The following is a 25,779-nucleotide window of genomic DNA, read 5'->3' on the forward strand; positions in this document are numbered from 1 at the left end:
TTTCTGGTCCCAAAACCAAATATCAACTGTTGATATGTGACAAATGTAATGTTCTTATCAAATACGGTAGACATGCTATAGAATAACAGTTTATGTCCCACTTTTAACTAAAATGAAGTTAACCAATCTGAAACCCGAGGCATAGCTAAGGGATCAATGTTCTAATAAAGCCTTTAAAAATATTCAACATAAAACAAAACAAAACTCATTTGAAAAGTTTCCAACAAAGGTTTTGTTTTACCCAAAAAAATAAACTGTTGAGAGGAAAAAACCTTATTTAATTAATATTTAAACTAACAGACCTAAAAATATTATTTTACCAAAAAAAAAAATAGGGGCAGCCCCTCCTACCCAACAAATGGCTCCATCCCTCGATATTACAATGTTTAAACTATAGACAGACTACTTGGACCACCAAAATACCATGCAAGATGTAGAATAAAATGTGTAAACCACCACCACCATCTCACACCATTGATCTGTCTAAGCTCCGTTTCTTTTATTCCATAGCACCGAAAACAAACCTAATCGATTCCTTCGAGTTATCCGAGTTGCTCGCTTATGTTCATCCACAAAACTTTGGTCTCAAGAGACAGCCACATATATTCATAAATATAATGATCACAATGAATAAAGAATAGAATTTAGTCTGCTACGGGGGGCTCCTCCACCTTTTTTTCTGTTATACCTACCATATTGCAATGTGGCTCGGAAGGGAAAACGAAAACATTACATGCATCAATGGAGGGCTGAAATCGAGCCGAGTGTCTAACAGATGTCAATGAAATTCTAGGCAATTGTTGCAAACCTGAGAGTAGAGGCACTACTTTGTAACAAAGGATGTGCTCCGATTTTGGAAGAACAAACACCGTGTCGCTGTGAGACCCAGATAACACAAAACTTTGAGAATCTGCCAATGAAAACTTAACCTCTTGAAGCAACTCGGTGTGGTTACGGATTTTAACATGGTACATGAAGGGATCTCCAAGGATGGCATATGGACGACATTCCAAAGTCCAATAATCAGTAATGACTCTACACGTACATCGGGAAGTTCGTGTTTAGTTACCACCTTGGAATCGATCACAGTCAAATCAGATCTATCTTCAATTCCGCAATGCCTCTTCCATTTTAGATACACCGTCCCCAATCTAAGCTTCAAGGAATCAAGAATAGGAATAACATTGAAAACTTTCTTGAATTCTTCTCCAGACACAAGAACCACATTGCCAAGATCTTCGTTCCCGTGTTGGATGGAACACGACTTTTCAGTTGCACCATCAACTTTAATAGCCATTGACGGTAGCTGCTAGGGCTGTAAGTGAGACGAAATAGATCGCGAGGTACTCGAGATCGACTCGATAAATACTCGGATCGAATGGATTCGACTCGAGTTCTTAACGAGTCAAAACGAGCTACTCGATATTCGACTCGAAAAACTCGTGAGCAACTCGAAAATATAATATATTAAGATTTTATTTTTTTAGAAAATAAATTATTAATAATATTAATATTTATGTATTGATTTTTTTTAAAAAAATACAGTAAGATTTTTATATATTTAAGGTTCATGTTTGAGTTTGAAGCTTCAATCGATTTAAGTTTAAGAATTTTTTTTTCATTTCGAGCCTTTTCGAGCTGCTCACAAGCTTCAGTTCATGATTTCGAGTTCGAGTCAAGCTTGAAAATTTTAAGCTCGCGAGTTTTCGAGTCGAGTCGTGCTCTATTTCAGAGTTTTCGAGTCAAGTCGAGTCGAGCTCGACTCGGCTCGTTTACACCCCTAGTAGCTGCAATGTGACCTCAGAGCAGTTCTTAGCACTAAGAACAAGTACAATTGATTCATGCAGGGGTAGTGATGAAAACTGATTGGAATCGGGGCCGGCTTGATCTTTGAAAGCAACAAGGAATCCCTGCGAAAAGGCAGCATAAAACGTTGGCTGATTAAAACTGCATCATCTCCTTCGATTTGCAACGTCTTGTGAACATTGACTTTTTGTGCATTCAACTCATAAGAAATTGGGGAGTAGCCCAATGATACAAAGAACATAACTGGCTTCGGTCGGTGCCACATGACTACTAGTTAGCAGGACCACGATTCTCCAATCTTTAGAAACGGAACAGAAACCAATCCGAAAGATTGTTGAATTTTCATTATTTTATCAGAGCCCTTTTGAGATTCCTCTTCCCGTTCTGGTCCAACAACGCCAAGAAGCTCAACATGTTGAGTGTCCAATGAAATAGGCTCAGATTCCCAAGGACTAAACATGCCACCTCCTCTCACATCCACAAGGTTTATCTTCATTTCACCAGCGTAGATGGCATGGCCCCTGGAGGCTATGGTAACTGGTACCAGAAATCTCTCTCCAACTAATGCAGGGCCAGAAGCACCAAGAATAACATCCACTTGTGGGTCAGGTTCTTCAATCTGAGCAGCCTTCCGACCAGAGAATGATAGTGCAGGATCTTTTGTGGGGAAAGTTTCCACATGGTTTTCAAACTTCCAAAGGGGCAAATCATCCATTGAAGTAGGACTTTCAGCTCTACAGCAGATATTGAAGTGGGGTCCCATTTTTGCAATAATAGATATGCATTCAAGCTTTCCACTTTGTTCTGAAAATTTTGAACGTTGTATTAATGAACTGTAGGTGTATAAAATGAAGGAAACCATGATGCTAATTGTAATATATAATTTACAGTAGAAGAGAGTGCATGTGAAAAGAAGACATCAGATCCCATATGGGTTTGGCTAAAAATAAGAACCATCAGGAACTTAAAGTTAAATATGACTTTAAATCAAGAATACGCAACCCTTCTGATTGAACTTTGAAGAAAGCAAAATTGAAAGCCCAGACAAGAAAAGAGGAAACAAGTTATTGTCAATCTGATGTAACCCTTATTTGCTATCTATGGCGAAGCACTAGTGATTTCACATAGTTCCTGGTTGATCAAATCCAAGGTTCATTCGTTGAAAGCTAAAAAGGCCACTTACAATCAACAATTTAATAATGTATTAATGACCGTAGGTTAGGTCCAAACGTGTAGCTACAATGCTGTAACAAACTCATTGCAAAGTAGTCAGGCTAATATCAAGCAACATGTAAAAAAAACCAATCAGGGTTACAGGAGAAATTAATTTTCTCTTATTTGCAAATCTAAGGACTGCCTAGTTGAATTGATTATGTGTTATCAATGTGGATGAAGTCCTAGGTCTTTATTAGATGAACCTACTATATGATGAAAACAACAAATGCAAAAATAAACGGACTTACCAGATTTGATGTCATAAATCAGCCACAGCCATTTGTTTGTAACCAGTGCTAAAGAAGGGGCACTCTCCATTCGATGATCATGTTGCTCACTCTGCACTGCTTCTAATGGACGTTTTTGAGCGTTCATGATGATAAAATTACATTGCAATTAATTAAATTGGACTTCCAACTGATCAATCTCGATGAAAAGGGGTAAATGTTATAGAAGTGATATTGTAATCGAGGAGGCACCAGACTTAAGTATCTGTTCATGAAAAGCCACTGAAGCAAGAAGTACAGATCTGAGGAGGGGTAAATCACCTACTTGCATAGCTCATGCAAACATCACTCACGGTCACGGATAACGGTAATAGCAATAAATGATCCAGGGTTAGCATATAAGTGTGTGTTCGGTGTTAAATATAGGGGAAACTTAAGACAAATATTTGCTGTGGGAATGCTATATTCTTGGTATATCTCGTATCTGCTTGAATTTGACTCGTATATTCTTTCTACGATACAGGCAACAGAAGAGAGATACAATAACAAAGGAGCATATGTTTTATTGAACCCCCCGAACTTCGATAGCCCCGAATTCCATAGTTTTGAAGCAATTACTCCAAGACCCAAGGTATCAATCTGGCTTCAATAAAATGTAAATTACCACCAATAATATGCAGTTAATTGGTATAGATTTGGTAGTCGATTGCAAGGATAAACTAACCTTCAGATGTGCAGGTGAATCCATACTATGACTTTGAGGATGTGATTGATTCCGATGAAGACTTGGACTTGGCGTCAATGGTACCCATTTGTAATGTCCCTGATCTATATGCTTTTCACAATCATTATTTTGAGAGTTGTACATGGTATTAATGGATTTTCATTAATATATGGTGTTGTTTAATAAGATGACGATGATTTGGTATCAAGAAGCATGTTATTTTCATCATTTTGAAGCTGTTTGTATTGCTATAGGTTTTAAAAGAAACCTAACTTTATGTGACTTGTTCTTTCTGAAATTATAGTGCTGAAATATGATTATTTTTGGTTAAATGGCAGAGTAAATAAGTCGACAGAGTTGATTAAGTTATTATTACTTTTATTATTATGTTGTACATATTTAGCAGTAAGCATAATACAACTCCCACCTCTTAGCAGGAGAGTGAGCTCAGTTAGGATGACATCGGGTCAATGTCAGGTTTTTGGTTAATTTGACCCGACTTGAAAATATATATCCTCCATCTGAATTCAATCTAGTCTGAAAATTTTATATCCTCCACTTGACTCGAAGACTATAAATTCGACCAGACCCGACCGACTTAAATTTTTAGATTATAAATACGGCCCAATCTGGTATAAAATAAGGATTTAATTAAAAATAATAAGGAAACTTTTAAGGAAATTATATTATTATTCTCGGGTCGGGTCGTAATTTTTTCACCCTCCACTTGAACCTGACCCAACATCACTCCTTAAAAAATTTGACCTAACCTGAACTCGATTATTTTTTAAAAAAAAAAACTCTAACTCTATCGAATTAGATCAGATGGAATCAGTCAAATTCAGATTAAATTGTTGTCTCTAACCTCAATAATCAGGGGTTATTATAATTTTTAAAAGATTTTGAATTTTAACACCTACATTTATTATCAAATAATTAAGTAATTTTTAAAAGTTACGAATCAATAATGATTTCTTAAAATTTCATTGGTGAAACTATAAAAAAAATCCAACACTGAATAAATTATTAAATATCCATTAATTAGGAGCGATAGAATATGAACATAAAAATCTTTTTTGGGCAGAGAAAAATGTTTAAAAAAAGAAGTTGGTAGTTAAGGTAAGAGTTACCACACCTAAGGTAGCGTTTGGTTCGTTGGAATGTTTATGAGGGAATTAGAATATGTGAAGGAATTGAAATCTGTCAAGAATTGGAATTCAATTTCATATTCTGTTTGGTTGGCAGGAAATGAAATTGAAATCCAATCGGAGTATGTTAATTAGTTACCAAAAAATATACCAAAAACTATTTTTATTCAATATATGAATTAGAAACCCGACCCAACACGACACAAAATAATAAAAAAAATTATTTTTATTCAATAAAAATATTGACTTAATTAAAAAAAATTATATATAGAGGGGTATTATTGTAATTATTCTTAAATATATAAGATAAAGTTATATATTTTTTTCGGGTCGGTCCAGTTTTTTTCACCCTAAACCCGAACCGATCCGACCCGACCCGAATATCACACTTAAAAAAATCCAACCCGACTCGACCCGAATATCACACTTAAAAAATCCGACCCGACTCAAACAAAATAAAGTTTCACCCGACCCGAATATATGAATTAGAAATCCGATCCGACCCGACCCAAAATAATAAAAAATTATTTTTATTCAATAAAAACAGTGACTTAATTGGAAAAAATATATAGAGATGGGTATTATTGTAATTATTCATAAATATATAAGGTAAAATTATATATATTTTCGGGTCGGGTATTTTTCACCCTAAACCCGAACTCAACCCGACCCAAATATCACACTTTAAAAAATCGACCCGACCTGAAATAATAATAAAATATTTTTATTCAATATATGGAAAAGTTGTGGAATTGTATTCCAATTCCCTTCGATCCTAAAAAATTTCATCCCCGTACAATTTTTTCTTCTAGTCAAAGTATGGTGATTGTGACACCATATTTTTTAGGTTTAGGTAAACATTTTTTAAGTAAAATACTTTAGATATCATTTATATTATTAAGTTTTCTCATTTATGTACTTTAACCAATAAATAATGAACAATAAAAATAATTAGTATACGTTACATTATAACAATAGATCACAACGATGGAATTCAGATAAATAATTTTATTGATTAATAATTTAAGTTAAAAGGTTTTTTTTTTAATAAAAATGTTTATGTTATCTAAATCTCATTCTATCTATATATTAAAAAATAAATACATTTAAACTCATGTCCTTCTTAATGTTGTAATAATAATTATGTCAATTAAGTCAAGACTTAAGCGATCTAAATTAAAAAAACTAAATTTAAAATAATATATTTGAGTATAAAACTAAAATAGGTAGATATATTTTTAATCAATGGCGGATGCACTAAGCCCTCATAGGGCCCAAGTGCATCCTATTATTTTGAAAATATAGTTAAATTTAGCTTAATGTGCTAAGGAAAAAATAAAAAAATTTACAATTTTTGCATATCTATTATTTTTAAGAAAAGAAAATTAAAATTTTGGACTCCATTCTTAAATTTCTGAATCCGCCACTGTTTTTAATATAAAATAATTTAAATGTTAAATTAGAATACGGTGAATTTATAATAAAAATAAATTGAAAAGGATCTAAATATGAAATAAAAACAAATAAATCTTAAATTTCCTCAATTCAAAACAATTAAAAAATATTAAAATAAAAAACAATTCAAATCCAAATTTTCTTATCATTTTCAACCCCTTCTTTTGGTGTATATTTAAGTTCTTTATGGTTCGGTTTGAGTCTTCAAGCTCTTAGACCGGGCCCAGTCTTGTTAAGGTACTTTTTAAGTTTGAGTCTAAGAATACCCTAAGCTAGCATAGTCCTTATATATAAAGTATTTTATATAAATTTGATGTTTAAACTAAAGTTTTATATCTATCTTCGTAAATATTGATTTTGAATTTTATTTAATTACTTTCTTATTTTATTGATAATTTTTACTTGAAAATTTTTATCTGTGTATGTCCATTAAAAATTATGTATTTATTTTTAAAAATATTTTTAGATTAGACGGTAAAGTATTGCTCTATTGAGTACAAGTATTTCTCTCAATATGGGAACATCTGTGTAGGCATTACTATATGTGCACGTACTGGAATGAATTGAAGACAGTCATCAAAGGAGGAGTATATTGTTTCCCATGCATGCAGTAACACACCGGATAGTCTTATGCATCATGCATGTATGCATGATTTAAGGTAACGTACACCCTACCAAAGCTCAATCTGGAAACCGATAAATCATTTTTTGTTGTATATATTTAATTATTTATCATGTTTTGCTTCGTAATTAACATCCTGATTTTATTTCTTAAAATCGGAAATTATAACATGACGGCAACTGCTGCAAAATAGAAAAGACAACAGTACTAACACCAGACACAACAGTAACCTATAAATACCCCAAACACAAGAGACACACAAAAAGAAGAAGAAGAAGAAGAAGAAAGGAAGCTTCCAAAATGGTGAACCCCAGCCTAAACAATGATTGACACCATCATTTGGCTTTGATAGTCAATACATCTTCCTAACTGTAAATAGCAACCAATCCAACTTAACCTAGGAACAGGAACAAATTATAAACAAAAGAAGGCACCCAAATTTAACGGTTTTAATATCTTGACCTGCGTATATGAGATTGTGTTGATAGGAAAATTGTGATTGCGAAGACTTTAGGAGAGTCGAAGACGGTGGTTCTGTAGATGTAGAAGGAAAGATGATCAGGACAAAGAAGATGACGAACGTTGCCTCAGAATGAGAGAGATCCCCTTCTTCAATTTCGCATGGCAGATTATATACCTATATTTAATGTTGGTGTCTTGCCTAAGGTGATGATTGTTATTTGTATATTGACAGGATGAAATGATCTGACCATCATATAATAAATTTAGTCGGTGACAGGATTGAGAACAATCACTCTAATTGATTGTGACAGTCCAAAGGATGTAAAACTCCTGAGATTTTTCAGGAACTCCAAAACCCTTGATACGAGGACTGCCAGTGAAGTGCAGTTTACAAAAGAGATTCAGAAGAGTTACAACAAATTTCTAACAGGAAAAATGGGGATAAGATCAAAGGGGTAAAGACGGTGGCATACATCAATATGGTAACAAACATCTATCCATCGGTAGAATTCATAAATGCAGTACTAATAATCCATATGGACTTTCTACTCATCAATCCTCAAAATGAAATGGAAATTCTTCCCCTATCTTAGAGGAGCCACATCAAAACTGAAGAGTAGAAATTAAAATATAGAATAGCAAGACTCTGCATTTATATATATCATAGGTTTTGGTTTGAAGGCTATGGTTTGGCTCAGAAATTAGGTGCAAGTCTCGGATTATATTAAAAATGAGTTTTTCTTATGATACTCTCCCCTCAGCCCTCTTGCCACTAAGAACACAAAGCTGTTATAAAATTTTATGCACAACACAGCAAAATGGCTAAAGAGAACTCACCATTCACTAATGCCTACTTTTGAGCTTAAAAATATGGACATTTCATATATATAATGTTCACAAAATTAAGTTTGTCTTATTTTGAGATTTCTCTAAGGAGCTTTATGATCCAATCCTGTCTATACTCTATTACTAGGATATATACAAAACTGTATTAAAAAATTAGGATTTATTTCAAACAAGCACAATTGTGGCAACTTATAGGATATCTCTACTATAGACATTATCTTCTTCTAGCTAATTGTTTACGTACAAAGATAAAACTATTTAAGAAACACCCTTTATAACAGTGTAGAGGGTGCTTAGATCAGTTCACATAACATTTGTGAAAGACATGAACCTAAATTTGTAATTTTCTTCTCACGATTTTGGTGTAAAAAACTGTATATGCACAATGACACTTACATTACATGGACTCCGTACCATGCAATAACAAATAAGATAAATGAAGCTTTTAGCTTCCTAATTCGGCTGTGTTGAAAAAACATTAAATGCTGTTAAAAATAAAAGGTCAAGAGCTTTTGTAGCTGAAAAGCCAAGGGTTGATACAGGAGATAATGGTCTTTTATGGTTTTTAATAGAATTTATTATTTTTTCTGTTTTTGGTATAGTAGTACCTAATGTCTATATAAAGGCCTTGTTGATTTCATTTAAAAAACAACTTAGAGGAATACAAAAGTTAAAGCATTTTGAGCTCATATTTCTCTCTATAGTAATGTTCGTATATGCTTCAGAAAGTTAAATATTTCAAGTGGGTTCTATTAGAGAGAGTTGAAAATCACTTGGAAACAGTATAGTAGTTGTGGGTTAATTTGATTTTTGTTTTACAAATTGACATCACAACCAATGACAAATGTGACAGATCAAATGCCGCTACCACGACTAACGAATAAGAACTACGAGAAATGGAGCATTCAAATGAAAGCTCTTCTCGGATCTCAAGATGCATGGGAGGTTGCCAAAGAAGGTTTTGAAGAACTAACAACTTCCACATGATATACGACAACTCAAAACAAGGCATTGAAAGAGACGCGAACGGAGGATAAGGCGGCACTATACATGTTGTTTGAGCCATTGACGAGTTTTGCTTTGAGAAGATTGCTGGTGTAGCTACTTCAAAAGAAGTTGAGACATTTTAGGAAAAGTGTTCAAAGGAGCTAATCGAGTCAAGAAAGTGCATCTCCAAACTCTTCATGGCTAGTTGCAGATCATGAAAATGAAGGAGTCGTAAAGCGTATCTGACTATATCACACGTGTACAAGCCGTGGTGAACCAACTCATTCGTAATGACGAAGCGTTAACCGATGCACAAGTTGTGGAGAAGATTTTGAGATTATTAACGATAATTTTGAGAATGTTGTGTGTGTGATAGAAGAGTCAAAAGACTTTGCGACACTCACAGTCGACGAGCTCGTCAGTTCTCTCAAGGCACAAGAATAATTTAAGAAGAAAAAGAAGGATGAGACTCTCGAACAAGCACTTCAAACCAAGGCTTTGATCAAAGACGAAAAGGTACATTGTTCTCAAAATTTTCTAGGCAGGGGGCGTGGCCATGGAGGTTGTGGAAATGGTCGCGATGGTCAAGGTGATAGTCATGAAGAGTATTATAAGGAGAAAGGACAATTAAGTCAACCAAATTGGCGTGGAAGAGGACGCGGTCGAGGAAGAGGCGGTCGGTCAAACTATTCCAACATCGAGTGCTACAAGTGTTACAAGTATGGTTATTACGCAAAGGATTGCAACTCAGATAAATGTTATAACTATGGTAAAGTGGGGCATTTTGCAAAATATTGTTGAGCCGATAAAAAGGTGGAAGAAACAACAACCTAGCCTTGGAAGACGAAGCGAATGAAGGCTTTTTCTTGATGGCTCAAAATGAAGTCAACATCAACAATGACACTCTGTGGTACCTCAAATTGGGCGCAAGCAACCATATATGCGGTCACGAGTACCTATTCAAAAAGATGCAAAAGATTGAAGATGGTCATGTGTTGTTTGAAGATACATCAAAATTGGAGGTCAAAGGCCGAGGTACGGTTTGTTACTTACAAAAGTATGGCCTGAAAGGGTCAATCCAATATATTTATTACGTACCACACCTCAAGACCAAGATTTTGAGTAACGGGCAACTCACGGAGAAAGCTTACTCGACACTTTTGAAAGATCGGGTACTACACTTGAATGACAAACAAGGGCGTCTGATTGCTCGAGTCGAGATGGGTAGAAATTGGATATACAAATTGAATCTGAGAAGCACGCGAGAAAAATGTTTGCGAGTCGACGTAGAAAACAAGGCATCGTCATGGAATCTCCGCTTTGGTCACTTATATCATAGTGGTCTAAAAGAGTTAGCAAAGAAGAACATGGTGCACGGACTGCTGGATATGAATTATGAGGGAAAATTTTGTGAAGAATATGTGCTTCGCAAGCAATCGAGAACCTCGTTTCAAGAAAGGTAGAATATCGAGCTAAACATTCTCTCGAGTTTATTCAAACCGACATATGTGGACCAATCACCCTCGAATCTTTTAGTAGTTAAAGGTATTTTATTTCCTTTATCGATGATTTCTCACGAATAACTTGGGTTCATTTTCTGAAAGAAAAATTCGAGGCATTTGAGGTGTTCAAAAAGTTCATTCAAAGTGGTGGTAGAGAAGGCAATTGGTAGACACATCAAAGCCGTATGATCCGATAAAGGTGGCGAGTATACTTCGACGGGTTTCATAGAGCATTGCGATGAGTAAGGCATAAGGAGATTTCTAACCGCACCATACTCTCCTCAATAAACTGGTGTGGCCGAGAGGAAGAACCAAACCATTCCCAACATAATTCGATCAATTCTTAACAGTAAGAAGATGTCGAAGGAATTCTGGCCAGAAGTCGTGCAATGTTCCATCTATGTACAAAATCGATGTCCACATGTGAAGTTAGATAATCAAACTCCACAAGAGGCATGGAGAGGACAAAATCCGACAATTTCTCATCTCAAAATGTTCGGTATAGTTGCTTATTCAACGTACCGGATCAATGAAGAACGAAACTCAAAGACAAAAGCAAAAGGTATATTTTTATTAGGTATGATGAGAAGACAAAAGGGTACAAGCTACTCGATCCGATAATTAAGAAGGTGATGGTGAGTCCTGATTTGCGAGTAAACTAAGCAAGCGAGTGCGACTGGAACAATTCGACAGGGACTATCATCGAAGTTGGAGAAGTATCAGTCGCTACACCAACAAGCATCCCAACAAACTCTGAAACTACCGATGATGAAGATGAACCACGACAACTCAAAATACGAAGTTTGCAAGATTTGTATGATTCGACAAATGAAGTACACCTTGTATGTATTTTGGCAGATGCTGAAAATATTATCTTTGAAGAGGCATTCTGAGACAAGAAGTGGCAAACTACCATGAACGATGAGATTAAGGTGATTGACCGCAACAACACATGGGAGCTAGTATAATTGCCGAAAGGAAGTTAACTTATTGGTGTGAAGTGGGTATTCAAGAAAAAGATGAATGCTCAAGGCGAGATAGAACCACTACAAGAAAATATACCTTTAATGACACGAACGATGACACACGCTAATTTATGACTTGAAAAATAGGTGTGTCATAAAAAAATGTCATGTTTTTTTAAAATCTAAACGATTTATGACTTACAATAATGTGTGTCATATTTAATAGTCATAATCCAAAAAAATTTGCAAAACCACGAAGTACACTTTTAATTGTGTGTCATCTGTAAAAGTCGTATTTTAATTTTCCCCTCTATTTTCATCCTTTCCCGCTTCTTCCCCTCGATAACAAAGTTCACGCCGCTTGCTTCCCCATTTTTCTCTTTTTCCCTTTTTCTCTTTGCATCAGTGGGTGATTCTAACATACGTGGTGGCAGCGGAGGCGGCGGTGGCTCTTCTCTTGACCCTTCCCTATCCCAAGATTTTGAAGAGACGTTTGGTGTCTCTCTTCTCTCTCGTTGTGCATCCTGCCCTCTTTATTTCTCCCTTTAGCGGATTCCATCTCTTAGGTTTTCTCTCTCTATTACATTTCCTTTCTTCTTTTCAATGTTTGCTGAAACGAATCTTTAACGTTTCGTTTCTTTCGTTTGCAGACATCTACTGGAATGAACACCGCTTGGAGTATACCGCTGAGATCTGCACTGTTGACGAGAGAGATCGTTACGACAAATCTGTAAGTGTTATATAATTCCAGCTTTGATATCTGATTATGAATTACTGCTAGCCTTTAAGACATTGATCGTTTGTTTATCGAATATATCCGTAGTAAAAATTCTAGGTTCCTCTTACTCTTGTTAATGTCTCAACTTCATCTTTTACGTTATTGTTATTCTATAATGTGGTTTTCAGTGCATTTATGTTTTGCATTTTTCTGGCCATATATTGTGATCTCATGGCTTTACCTGCATAATGGCTTAATTCATTTATTGATGTTGCTGGGCGATATTTTGAATATTTTATTTATTTATTTGTGGCACTTCTAACTGGTGTTTGGTTATTGAGAATTGAAATGAAACATTTGTGCTTGGTTCCTCTTTCCTTTACCTCCATCTTTTTGGTCTATGAAATATGTTAGGATTTTCGGAAGCTCGAAACGACAACCAGAACAATTTGCAAAGAGGGGTCGAAACGGTTTTGTGTTTAGGGAGTAAGGAGATTGAAAGATAGAAAATTGCACAGCGATTTAGAGTGGTTCGACTTTCTCAACCAAAGTCTACATCCACTACCTTAGCTCCTCACCAAGGATTTTCCAACAAATTCACTAATTTGTTCTTTCTTTTGAGGACAAAGAGATAACCTTACAACTCCCTAGTTTTTCCGGGCTAAACTAGAACCTTTCCCTAGCTTTTACACGGGATAAGCTAGAACCTTTCCCCTTTACAATAGGATAAAATATGTAAACAAGAAAACCTCTCTAAGGTAGGTGTTTACAAGATTGAGCTCACAAGAACAAAATATTTACAAGAGAAAGATGAAATAAGAATGAAAAACTCTTCTCTTGTGTTTGATTGCTTGGATAGTTATTCTCTCTCTTCTTCAAGTGTTCTTAGCTTGTATTTATAGCTTGGAATGTGTTTGAAGTCATATCTAGCCGTTGGGGATGTTTTGGAGCCGTTTGGGAATGATTTTTCTGCAAAAATAGGCTGCATGGAATAGGGGGAATCGGTACCCTTTCATAGGGAATCGATACCCCTTCATAATATTCAAATATTATGATTGTTGGGCTGATGAACAGTGAGAGAATCGGTACCCCCTTGGGGGGAATCGGTTCCCCTTTTACATACTGGAATTTTTTTAGCCTCGGGATACTGTTCAAATAGTAAATTACTATTCATAAAAACATTTTTGTGCTCAATTTTAAATTAAAAGAACTTTGAATTATTTTTGTAAATTTTGAATAAATTCAATTAAGTCCAAATACATTTTGTAAATTCAATTCAAGTCCAAAAACCATTTTGCCTTAAATTGTTATATCGAAACATAGTTCAACAAAATATAACAATATCCCAATAATAACAGTGCGAGCCGACTTACCCAGTAGCCTTTGCCAACAATTAGTGCTGAAACAGAAGAGACTCCTAAGGAATATAGCAGACCACCATTTGTATTTTGACCAAGATTAAAAAATATGACCAAATCGCTTCCCTTTCATAGTATGTTTTTGTTCAAAGTTATTTAAGCAAAAGTGCTTTATTCTTTATGTATTATAAGACCTTTCTACTTGTAAATATCCCCCTAATCAAAGAAAGAGTTTGGGTCAGTGCCACTAGGAATAGACTCTGAGTGGTGCATTGGATGATTGATTTTTAAATGAACCTATATCAAGAATCAAGGAATCTGTTTTATGTCTTCATAGTATAAGAATGATGCAGTCTAAATCTAGAATTTGTAATGTTGATATAATATTGTGTATCCATTTGTTATTCCTCTTCAATTTATACTTTAGTTGAAGAAGGAAATTAGTCATAATGATTATTTACTGATGTTTGCATTCCTGCAGATTAAGGACGACACAAAAAGACCGGTATATTGTGCCTTGATACAGTTGTTACAGGCCAAAGACCTATCTGTGAGAGTATGTTCTATCATTTTGCTTTTCCTTTTTCATGACGTTTCCCTGCTTCTTTCTCTGCCCCTTCATAATAACCTATTTATGAAGGTTTTGTACTTTGCTCACTATGTTGTGTTTTGTTGGTTTATCTAGCTGCCTGCAGATCATTGTGTTTTCATATTGAAGATGCAAACTTTTCAGGGAATGATTTTTCAGATCTACTTCCTGTTTGCTGGGTTTCATGTTTTAATTTGGTCAAAGAAGTTCAAGAGTTTGATTCAAAGGTAGTTATGTTGTTGGTTGTTGTTGACGTTCACTACTTGCTTAGGCATTATTTTCCTTTCATTTTTATAGAAAAGGTAATTTATATCTTACTGGACTGTGGAAAATTTCTGTAATCTATACTCAGCTTAAATATTTCTTTCATGCATGTATGACCTCTGATGATAATATTGAATAGACGTGCATATTACTTGAAAACCTTTTTGTAACGACGTGCTTTGCTTGTTCCTACTTTAGATAATTTTTGTCGTGATTTGTTTCAGTAATATAGATTCTCAAATATGAGATGCAAATTCTGGCATTGGGAGTCTGTCTAGATTTAAATGAGTCTTTGTTTGTGTTTGTAAGCTTAAATGCACTTGTATATGCAACTGTATAACCTGACATTTAATTCACATTTTGCTCAGTTTGCTGCTTTTCACATAAATTTCAGGTCCAGGTTTTAAATTTGATATTTGTTCTTTTGGGCCACGTCAATGAAGTCATCCCATATGCTAACAACTTGATGCAGTTTTTCCAGACGGTATTGTTGAGATGTTGTGTTATTACTTAAATGCACTACATCTACTCCCCAAACCCGAATTTTGGACTGGCTGTTAAATAATTTTAAATGATGTAATAGATACCTAAGGTTGAGGATCGAATGTTACTAAATTTCGGTTTAGTCTTTATACTAGCAATGGTTGTGACAAACAACAAGGTTCTTTTTGGGATCACTTCGAAAAGCTACAACTTATATAGAACCACTGCTACAGGAATTTTATTATGTTCTTTGGTATAGTGATTTTGAAATTGTTTAATTCCTATCGTTTCAGTTTTTTAAAGATCGACACTACCTGGACAAGGAATGAGATCAATACTTCTCTGCGAGTCAAAGCTAACTATTTTCTTCTCTTTGTTTTTGATTTTTTAATTCTTCAAGGTTATTTGTTTCCTTTTTAACTAATTTTTTTTTATTAAATCAGAGAAGATGAAGAAAAGTTATTTTGGAGGTAAATCACTTAACATTTTCACTTACATATTATCCGTTCAATATATATTTTGTGGTAAATAAATAGACTGCCTACTAATACTATTTTCCTGAGTTTGAATCCACAATAAGTTCTCTGTTAATGCTAGGTTATTTGGAAATGGACTTGTTTTAATTGAGTTCGAGTAAATGAGAATAGTGCTAACATTTCTGCTTTCCCTATGAATTCTTATTTTATTCCTTTAAATGGTCTGATAATCTTATTCGAGATGCCCTTATTGTTGAAGTGAATGGTGTGGCAAACCTTGTTGAATGTTGGTCACTATATATGGTAGAACTTGACTTTATTGTTCCTTATAGTGTGTGTTAAGTAGTTCCCCTTCTTGTCTAAGGTTCTTATATTCTCATGTAAGGTTTCTATATATTATAGAACTAATGTGACCTTGGTAATAAGGTTTGTTGTGGTGCTGGAAATGTTGTATTCCCTCTAATTGCTACATACCCAGAGGTTGATCTATGATGTTCCGAGACTATGATGTTGGTGACCTTGCTCAGGTTGATCTATGCACATATCGTTTAGCACCATTTTAGTAAAATTAATGTGCTAAGATCTTATAATCTGTTAGTATCTTCTTGTGATAATCTGAGAACATTCTTGGTTTTTTGTTTTCAAATAGCCATAGGTGATGGATATTATGTTTGTAACTTAATGTGAATATATTGTATGCATATGGATTGCTTATATATAATATGATATATATATTTAGTATTATGAGGCATTAAATGTGATTTAGTTTGATTATTTGTCAATCTACAATATATATATATAATTTACGACATACAATCACGACACACGAATGTGTGTCATCTTTTCTAATGATGTGTGCTTCAATAACACGCAATGTAAGCCATAAATGCGTGTCATAAATTTATCACACAAAAATGTGTGTCGTCTTCATTTATTATGGGGGTTTCAATGATGCGCAATGAGCGTCATAAATGCGCATCATAAATGTGTATCATAAATGCGCGTCATAAATTTATGACGCATAGTTGCGCGCCATCTTAAATTCATGTCGGTGGCTTCAACGGCAGGCAAATGTGTGCCATCCGCACCCATAGATGACGCGCAATGCGCGTCATTAAAGGGGTTTTTTCTACTAGTGAACAATACAAGGCGCGACTTGTTGCGAAGGGATAAAAGCAAAAGGCATGAATCGACTATGATGAGGTGTTTGTTCCCGTTGCAAGAATGATGACAATTTGATTACTGAACAACCACACTGGTACATGAAAGTCGGAGAAGAGAAGAAGGTGTTAAAATTGAATAAGGCGCTTTATAGGTTAAAGCAAGAACCACGAGGATGGAATACACTTATAAATACATATTTCAATGAGAACGAGTTCAAGCAATGTCCCTATGAGCATGCCCTTTATGTAAAGCAGAATGAAAGTAACGTGTTATTTGTTGCTCTTTATATCGATGACCTCATTTTTATAGGTAACAATGATGAGATGATAGAAGAGTTTAAGGGCACAATGACACGAGAATTTGAGATGACATATTTGGGCTTAATGAAGTTTTTCTTGGTTTGGAGGTTAAACAAGTATAGACGGGTATTTTTGTATCACAGGAGACATGCAAAAGAGATTTTGAAGAAGTACAATATGGAAAATTGCAACCCGGTATTTACACCAATGGAATCAGGTGCAAAATTCTCAAAGTTCGATAGAAGGGAACGTGTCGATGAGAGTAGATACCAGAGTTTGGTAGGAAGCCTTCGCTATCTCACATGTACAAGACTAGATCTTTCATTAACTGTCGGTATTGTAAATCGGTTCATGAAGGAGTCGGTTTATTCACATTGGAAGGCATTGAAGCGAATTCTATGGTATATCCAAGGAACGGTGTCACTCGGGTTGTTCTACTCGAAAACAAAAGATTACAAATTGGTTGGGTACTCCGACAACGATTGGTGCAGAGACATAGACGATCAGAAAAGCACATCGGGATATTTTTTTTATGGGAGATACTACGTTTACTTGGCTTTCAAAGAAGCAACCGATTGTGACGCTCTCGACATGTGAAGATGAATATGTGGCAGTTGATGTGTATGTCATGCGATATGGCTTAGAAATTTGTTTAGCAAGATGGAGCTAAAGCAACTAGGTGCAACCATGATTCATGTTGGCAACAAAACAACAATTGAGTTGGCAAAGAACCCGATGAACCATGAAAGAAGCAAACACATCGATGTTCATTTTCACTTTATTCGAGATAATGTGAAAGAAGGAAGTGTGGACTTGGTGCATATGACAAATTGGGATCAAGTTGCAGATATCTTCACAAAACCGCTGCCAAAAGTACTTCTTGGCAAATGCAAAAGATGTTTGGCATGACGGATGGTAGAAGCAAAGTTTACGGGGGAGTTTTGTGGAATAAACATTAAATGTTGATTTCAGTGGGAAAATAAAAGGTCAAGAGTTTTTGTAGCTTAAAGGTCAAGGGGTGATACAGGAGATAGTGGTCTTTTATGATTTTTAATAAAATTTATTATTTTTCTGTTTTTGTTAGAGTAGTATCTAGTGTCTATATAAAGGCCTTATTGATTTTATTTGAAAACAACTCAGATGAATACAAAAGTTAAAGCATTTTGAGCTCCTATTTCTCTCCACAATAATCTTCGTATATGCTTCAGAAAGTTAAATATTTTAAGTGGGTTCTATTAGAGAGAGTTAAAAATCACTTGGAAACATTATAATAGTTGTGGGTTAATTTGATTTATGTTTTACAGCAGAACTAAAACACTTGTCTCGTACACTTTTAACTCTAGATTAGTTTTCAACTTGAAGATTTGCAGGTTTCACAGTTCAGTTTCCATGATTCTACATATTTCATCGTTGTCATGGTCTGGTTTCTTAATTTGGTTCAAGAAGAAAGCTCAAGTGTCAGCAGCCAAAATTAATATTACATAATTATCTCATAAAAATCATTATCCAAAATAAAGAGTATGGTACAAGAAGTACCATCCAATGAATTCTGCACTGTAATTTAACTCATGAATTCTCGAGTACTTGAGACGAATTTAAACCCAGGTTTAATTGCAAGCTGTGCGCTCATCATCAAACAGAAACTTTTAGAGATGGAAACCTAGAGAAAAGAACATATATGGTTCTAAACAAGAGATCAGCAATTGAGATGAGAGGTTCATAAGAAAAGGGAGCATTCAAGGAGCTTTTTTATTTCCACCATCAATCCTTAAATAAACAACAAATTGAAACTGTAGCTTACATCTTCGATGCTCATGCACTGCATATAAGCACTATGGTCCTTCACTGCAAGCAAAGCAGGCCTCTCAGGGTTTTCCATATAGTTGAACTCCTGAAAATCAAGACTGAAATCAATTAATTATATGCGAAGTGAGATAATCAGATGTATGACGGGCCTCATATATATATATATATATATATATATATATATATATATATGTATATGTATATGTATATGTATGTGTATGTATATGTATGTGTATGTATATGTATGTGTATGTGTATGTGTATGTTCTTGGATAGTACCGGTTGAGGGATTGACATTGGTTATAGCACAAAGGGTAGAGTGAGCCATTGCACCATTAATATCCCAATTCTGGGACAAATTGGGGAAGCCATTACTGCAACAGGTGTTGCAGATTGCATCCTTTGAAGTTGCAAGGCTTTGCTGATAACCCAAAATTGTAGATGGCTTCAACATCCTTCTGATCACTATAGATTTTTCGAAGACATTTTCTCTTGATGCTGCACTAGGTTGTTCAACTTGATGAGTAACGACTTTAAAGGAAGACGATGCCATGTTGTTGTGGCCATACACTAAATGATCTGGTTTCTTGGATATTTCCAGTTGTTGGGTCAATGGATGAGTGCTTGAATCTGAACATATGTTCCACTCATGAGCTCTAGCACTACCACTGTTCATCTTTTCTCTAGTTCTTTCCCTTGCTCTTGCCCTTGCCTTTGCCCTTGCCTTTGCCCTTGACTCTTTAAGAGGGGTTGCTGCTAATTTCTGCAACTTTTCCACTTTTGAAAAAACACCCTCTAGCTCAAGTGAGTTGCTTTCTCCTCCATCGACATCAAGCAATCGATTCTTCGCCATCATTTTGTACTGATCGTCATCATCATCAGAGACGAGGAACAACCTCTTTTGACCAACATTCCCATATTGCTTCATCTTCGTCAGCTCTTTAATGGCGTTCCTGGAGTTCCTAAGCAGCCACTCCACCGTTTTGCTTGCTTTATCAAACCCTAGCATGTCGTGAAGACAAAAGAAATCGCGGGCGATTTCTATGGACAGCCTCACCCTCCTATCCCTCACCCCTTGCGCGGTGCAAATCTTGCTGTGCCGATCTTTCTTCAGGGCCTTCTTGACGGAAAAACCCAACCCCGGACGAAGCCCACCACCAAAACCAAGCACCCCACGATTTCCGTCCTCGTTCAAAAGCGCCATGTTGAGTAAAGTCTCGTTGAGGTTAAGCTGCTGAGGGTTTGCAGAAGCGGGCAAAAATGAAGAAGCCAGCACCAGATCATGGTGGTGGTGATTATTGAAAGCATTGTCATTAGGTTCATGGCTTAAAAGAACTTGGGGAAGTTGGCAAGAAGAAGAAGAAGGAAGGTTAGAAAGAGGGTTGACATTATAGCTGTTAGCCGAGGTTGGAAAGAACATCTTAGCGTAGGCAAAAGTAGTGTTGTTTAAGGAGGAGTTGGCTTAACAAAATTAGAAAAAGAACATGTGGGAATTCGATCAGCTGAAGAAGAATTTTGACATTGAGAAAGCAATCACAGGGAAGACAGGGGATCGTGTTGTTTGCCTCGTGCTTCAGAACCACAACCAAACTTAGCTTAGCTAGCTGCTATAAAGACATTGAGCGACACTGTTTCACTTTTTGGCCAAAAGAAATTCCTGAAAATGAAAGGTAATGGGAGGGCTATTAGCGATATTTTAATTATATGAGTATTATTTTATATTTTAATTTATTATTGGAGTTAATGAAGTATATAAAATAAATATTTTTTTACATAACGCTTAAACTATATATATTTTTATACAGATATCGAAAGATATTACGTGGTTGTTTTTTCTGTATGGTGTATTATCTTAGATAGAATTGAAATAAAATTAATATAAAGTTTAAATTTCAAAATTTATCATGTAAAACTATCAAGGATTACAAATTAAATATACCAATAATCAGTTCATCTAGTGAGATGAGGCACTAGGTCATTCTTTAAGTAAGGTCAGGGGTTCGAATCTCGACGTTTGCGAATGGAGCAAATTGGGTTGGGAGGGTTGCTCTCGTCACTGTAGTACCCGATCTGAATTAGTGATTAATTCAAAATTAAATATAAAATTTAAATTTATCTATAAGTAAATAACTTAATACGTTCATCTCAATTTATAATTAATATTTAAAATTAATTATTTAAATGTTTTCTCATATCTTACTTATACTTTTTAAATTACTATAGTTTAATTAACCTTAAATGTATAAGATCAATTTAATATAGACTAAGACTAAATCTTTTATGATAATAAATAATATATACTTATTTACTTATTATATTTGTCATGTTCATATAATCTAATATTAAATAATATCAACGAATTTAAACTTAATTAGTTATTATCTTTATAATGTTACTCGTTAAATTTTTTTTAAAGATAAGAGATTATTTGGGGTAAAATTAAATGAATTTTACATTAACTTCTTTAAAGATTAATATTTTGACAAACCAATCATCAAATTTAATGTTCTAATGACTACAATTATATGGATAAAGATCCAGCCGTTAAGATATTAACATATAAAAGTCACACTAATGTGGATAAGTTTTTATATTCTTAATTTTGAATGTTTTTATAATTATTTTTAAATAAATTTTAGTGTGTAATTTAATATATTGCCAATAAACATATTATAATGAAAATTATATATATTTATATATATATATAATTAATCAATATAGCTATTTTATTTATTAACAATACATTAAAACTAAAATAAATTAAATATATTAAAAATCAAGAGATGAGAGGTTAGATCTCTAAAATAAAATCATATATTCAAATCTCGACCTTAAATCTAATTGAAAATATTATCTATAATGGATTTATATAATCCAATTTGAATTAATCAGTTTGAATCAAATACCTATTATTATATCCTAAACAATGATATAATATTAAAATTACCCCAACGTTTATATAAATGGTTATTTTAATATTTATTCTTTTTTCAGAAACATTTTATCTCTCAATGTTTATATAATTTTTTATCAAAGTGAATAATATTAGTTGAAAACTGTTAACTAACTAACGATCAATGTATATTGCTAATATAATATTTTTACATATGCTTAATTATTGATGTGTTACATGTTATATCACTCAAAATGATGACATGACATGTTTCGCATCATGTGAGGCATGCCACATCACTTAAGGTACTAACATGATACGTGACACATCAACAATTAAACGCATGTGAAATTATCACGTTAACATGTGTTGATAATTAATCAATTAATGATTTTTATATAATATGTGTATTTTGACCAAAAGTTAAAATATTACAAATTAAAATGCTAAAAAAGTATGTATCAAAATGATTATTATAATAAATATAGAGGATTAATTTTAATATTATTTTAAACAATAAATTTAATATATAAATCTACAAAGAGATGAAGACAATAAATTAAATACAAAATAGAGAACAAGTCACCCACTAAAGGTCGGGAGAGGGGGGGGGGGGACTATAGCAGTCATTTCACACTTTTAAACTCGTTATTTCAGATTTGAGGCCAATCTCTCCCGCTTTTTCAAGTCTTTTCAATGCATTGTCATGTACGAACAACAAATAAATCAACCCAAACGTACGAGCTAATTTGGCTTTTCGAAGATTAAATGGTTACGGTAATTAATGTTTAGATTTAAAAATTTTAAATTAAAATTTATTATATCATTATAAATATGATATTTAAATTTAAATTAATTATATAATCAGATCTCCTCTTTTAATAAAAGAATGTTTGCTGATATATTTAAAATTGTATAGAGAAACAGTCTACCTTTGTTTATGGTATTAAATCTTATTTCAACAAAGACAACAAGTACTTTTAAGGTTATTAGGTTTTGATGTTCATCGTCATTCTTAATGGAAGGTTTTATTTTTTTTTCATATATTTAAGTTTAATATTTTACTTTTGTATGTTTATTTGGGTGACAAATATCATTAAATTTCTCTGTATATTTTAATACGTTGTAATTTTTATTCTTTTCATTATTAATAAAATCAAGTTATAATCTTTAAATATAAATTATACTATTAATCATTGAACTTTAGTCATTGTTTTATTTTGGTCGTTGAATTGTAAATGGATTTAGTTTTACAATTAAACTTTTCAAATTAATTTATTTAATCTTACGTCATTAAAACCCCTATAAAGATAAAAGAGTGTCAGAGATCCATTAATCAAATCAATAACAAATAGTTTATTACAGCATGAGTTAAGAACTCAAGAAACTCCGACTTAAAAAGAGAAGAGAGTATTACAATCCAAAGCCTACTTAGCAGGCCACTGTATTTGCTTCTCTACGTACATAATGCACTGTACAAATATGAAAAGCAGTACAATTGTCATGTCTCTTTTAGTTTTATTTTATCTTACGTCAAATTTTCATGAAAATAAAAAAAATTGATAAAATATAATATAAATATTCAACCTTATAATGTTTTAATCTCTTCCGATTCCGATGGTCGTTTAAATTATTTGTCTTCTCAAAATGATGTTTTTTATCATTTAGATTTTTACGTAAATGCAAGGTCTTAAACCTCGAAATTAAGGAAATTTTTATATTTAACTTCACAAAATTTAAAATGCTTTTAATAAAATTTAAACTAATAGTGTGGTAGAGGACGATAAGAAAAGCTTGTTATTGTCTAGGGTGATCTTATCCTCCCTTATGTCACATAATGACATTTTATAAAACCCTAAATATTTTATGAATAAGATGATGAGATGTAGAAAAAATGTCACCTTAACACAAAATAAATATTTTTTAATAATTTTTTTGACATCGCAAAAAAAATGACAAGTCATTCAAATGTTAATGACTTAATAATAAAAAATATTAATGACAAAATTAGAATTGTTTATACTTTAAGGACCAAAACGAGATAAAATATTAAAAAAACAAAATTATAATCATATTTGTTTATTTAAAATTATGTCTTCATCTTTTATCTATTTAATATCCATAAAAATTAAATAAATATCTTCATAAATATTAAATAAATATATTTACAAATATTCAAGAACATACAATTAAGCATATTATGAACAATTAAAAAATCATAAACAATAAACAAACAATTCATAAATAAACATAATTTTATTTTATAAGTATACTGTAATTAGATATAAATATTAACCAATCGATGATAAAGTTGTTATTTATACAATAAATAAATAATAAATAAGTTCTATATGATTTATTAAACAAATTAAAATAAAGAAAATAATTTACTCATCAACGTAAATAAATGAAACTTATTTTAATAACTGAATTAGGAGTATAACGCTCTGATTCTCGAGTTAGTAGTTCGGGCTAAATCGAGGGAGTTCTAGATAAGCTCATTAACCTTGTTAGAAGCCTTAGCCTAAGTTTAAATTGGATTGGGCTTGGTTTGAGCCTAATTTGATTTAAAAGGGGGTATTATTGATTTGAGATCAAAAGAGAAAGGACTGAGGGAGTAATTATACAATTTAAACATTCAAAGGCTGAATCTCATTAATTGGGAATAAAGTCGCAGCTAGACATCTCATTTTCTTCACTCTTTTGTCTTCTTCTCTCTTCATCTTTCTCATTTTCCTTTCAAATTAGAACCATCAAATGTGAGAACTTGATAGTGTTGTGGACCTTGGCGTTTTAGAGAAGGTAAGAATGGAAATCTCCTCACCTGGAGCTTCATTTTAAGTCCTCAACATCAAGGTTTGGTCATAGTGACCATGGTGAGGGGTTTTAGAAAGGTTGTGGGCTTAAGAACTCTAGAGAGTATCTAATCCAATCCCAGAGCTTAGGAATCACGTTTATACTTTTCTTGAGTCCTAAAATGATTTAGTAACTCATTTTCTTTATTTGTGATAAGTGAAATAAGTTGGAGAGAGCTCCAAGTAGGGATGATAATTTCACTTGCATCCGATGGGTTCCGACCTAATCCGACCGTTGAATTTTTTTTTTTTAAAAAAATAGGTTCGGGTCGGGTTGGATCGAATTTTTAAGGGATAAAATCAGGTCAGATTCGGGTGGAGAGTGAAAAAAACTCCGACCCAAGCCAAGGATAATAATGTAATTTCCTTAAAAAATATTATTATTTTAATTAAATCCTTAATTTATATCTGGTTGGAGTCGAGTGAAGGGTATATATTTTTCGAGTCGGGTTAGGTCGGATGTAGGATTTAAAATTTTCGGGTCAGATCGGGTTCGGGTAGAGGGTGTATATTTTTGGGTCGGGTCGGGTTCACCAAAAACCCCCTTTGCCATCCCTAGCTCCAAGGACAAAAGCAAGGAATAACTAGTTCTTAGGTGCATTTTGAGTGTTTACAATAGCCTAGGATTCAAGGTAACACATTTATAACTCATATATACTACTTGTAGATCACTAGATGTGTTTGTTGGCTTGTATGATTTCATAGAGCATGTAAGTGCATCCATGAAAGTATAACATATGATGATATACAACATCAAAAACAACTTGTTATGACCCCTATCAGCTTATATAAGACTTAAATAACATTTAAGGGACTTAGATAGGCAAATAGGTGAAGTTGGGTGTCATTTTGGTGAGAAAATAAAGTATTTTAAGATTTGGGTATCGATATTGGATAAACAATACCTATACTAAT

At 33.6% G+C, this 25,779-nt stretch overlaps 1 protein-coding gene, 1 long non-coding RNA gene and 1 pseudogene across 2 annotated transcripts; 1 reads left to right on the top strand and 2 right to left on the bottom strand.

Annotated features, from left to right (window-relative positions):
• Nucleotides 1-644: 644 nt before the first annotated feature.
• Nucleotides 645-3,579, bottom strand: LOC120130643 (annotated as a pseudogene).
• Nucleotides 3,580-3,673: 94 nt separating this feature from the next.
• On the top strand, nucleotides 3,674-4,296 carry LOC120130814. The gene is made up of 2 exons (XR_005516867.1): nucleotides 3,674-3,879; nucleotides 3,987-4,296. It is a non-coding gene; the product is annotated as an uncharacterized LOC120130814 (long non-coding RNA).
• Nucleotides 4,297-19,121: 14,825 nt separating this feature from the next.
• Nucleotides 19,122-20,693, bottom strand: LOC120130843 (transcription factor DICHOTOMA-like). The gene is made up of 2 exons (XM_039147997.1): nucleotides 19,396-20,693; nucleotides 19,122-19,201 (listed from the first exon to the last, which is right to left on the bottom strand). Exons 1-2 carry the CDS (start codon nucleotides 20,534-20,536, stop codon nucleotides 19,176-19,178), a joined length of 1,167 nt encoding a protein of 388 aa, XP_039003928.1. The 5' UTR covers nucleotides 20,537-20,693; the 3' UTR covers nucleotides 19,122-19,175.
• Between the last annotated feature and the right edge of the window lie 5,086 nt (nucleotides 20,694-25,779).

This window comes from Hibiscus syriacus, unplaced genomic scaffold, assembly GCF_006381635.1.
Source record: "Hibiscus syriacus cultivar Baekdansim isolate YM2019G1 unplaced genomic scaffold, ASM638163v2 tig00110548_pilon, whole genome shotgun sequence".
Lineage (NCBI taxonomy): Eukaryota > Viridiplantae > Streptophyta > Magnoliopsida > Malvales > Malvaceae > Hibiscus > Hibiscus syriacus.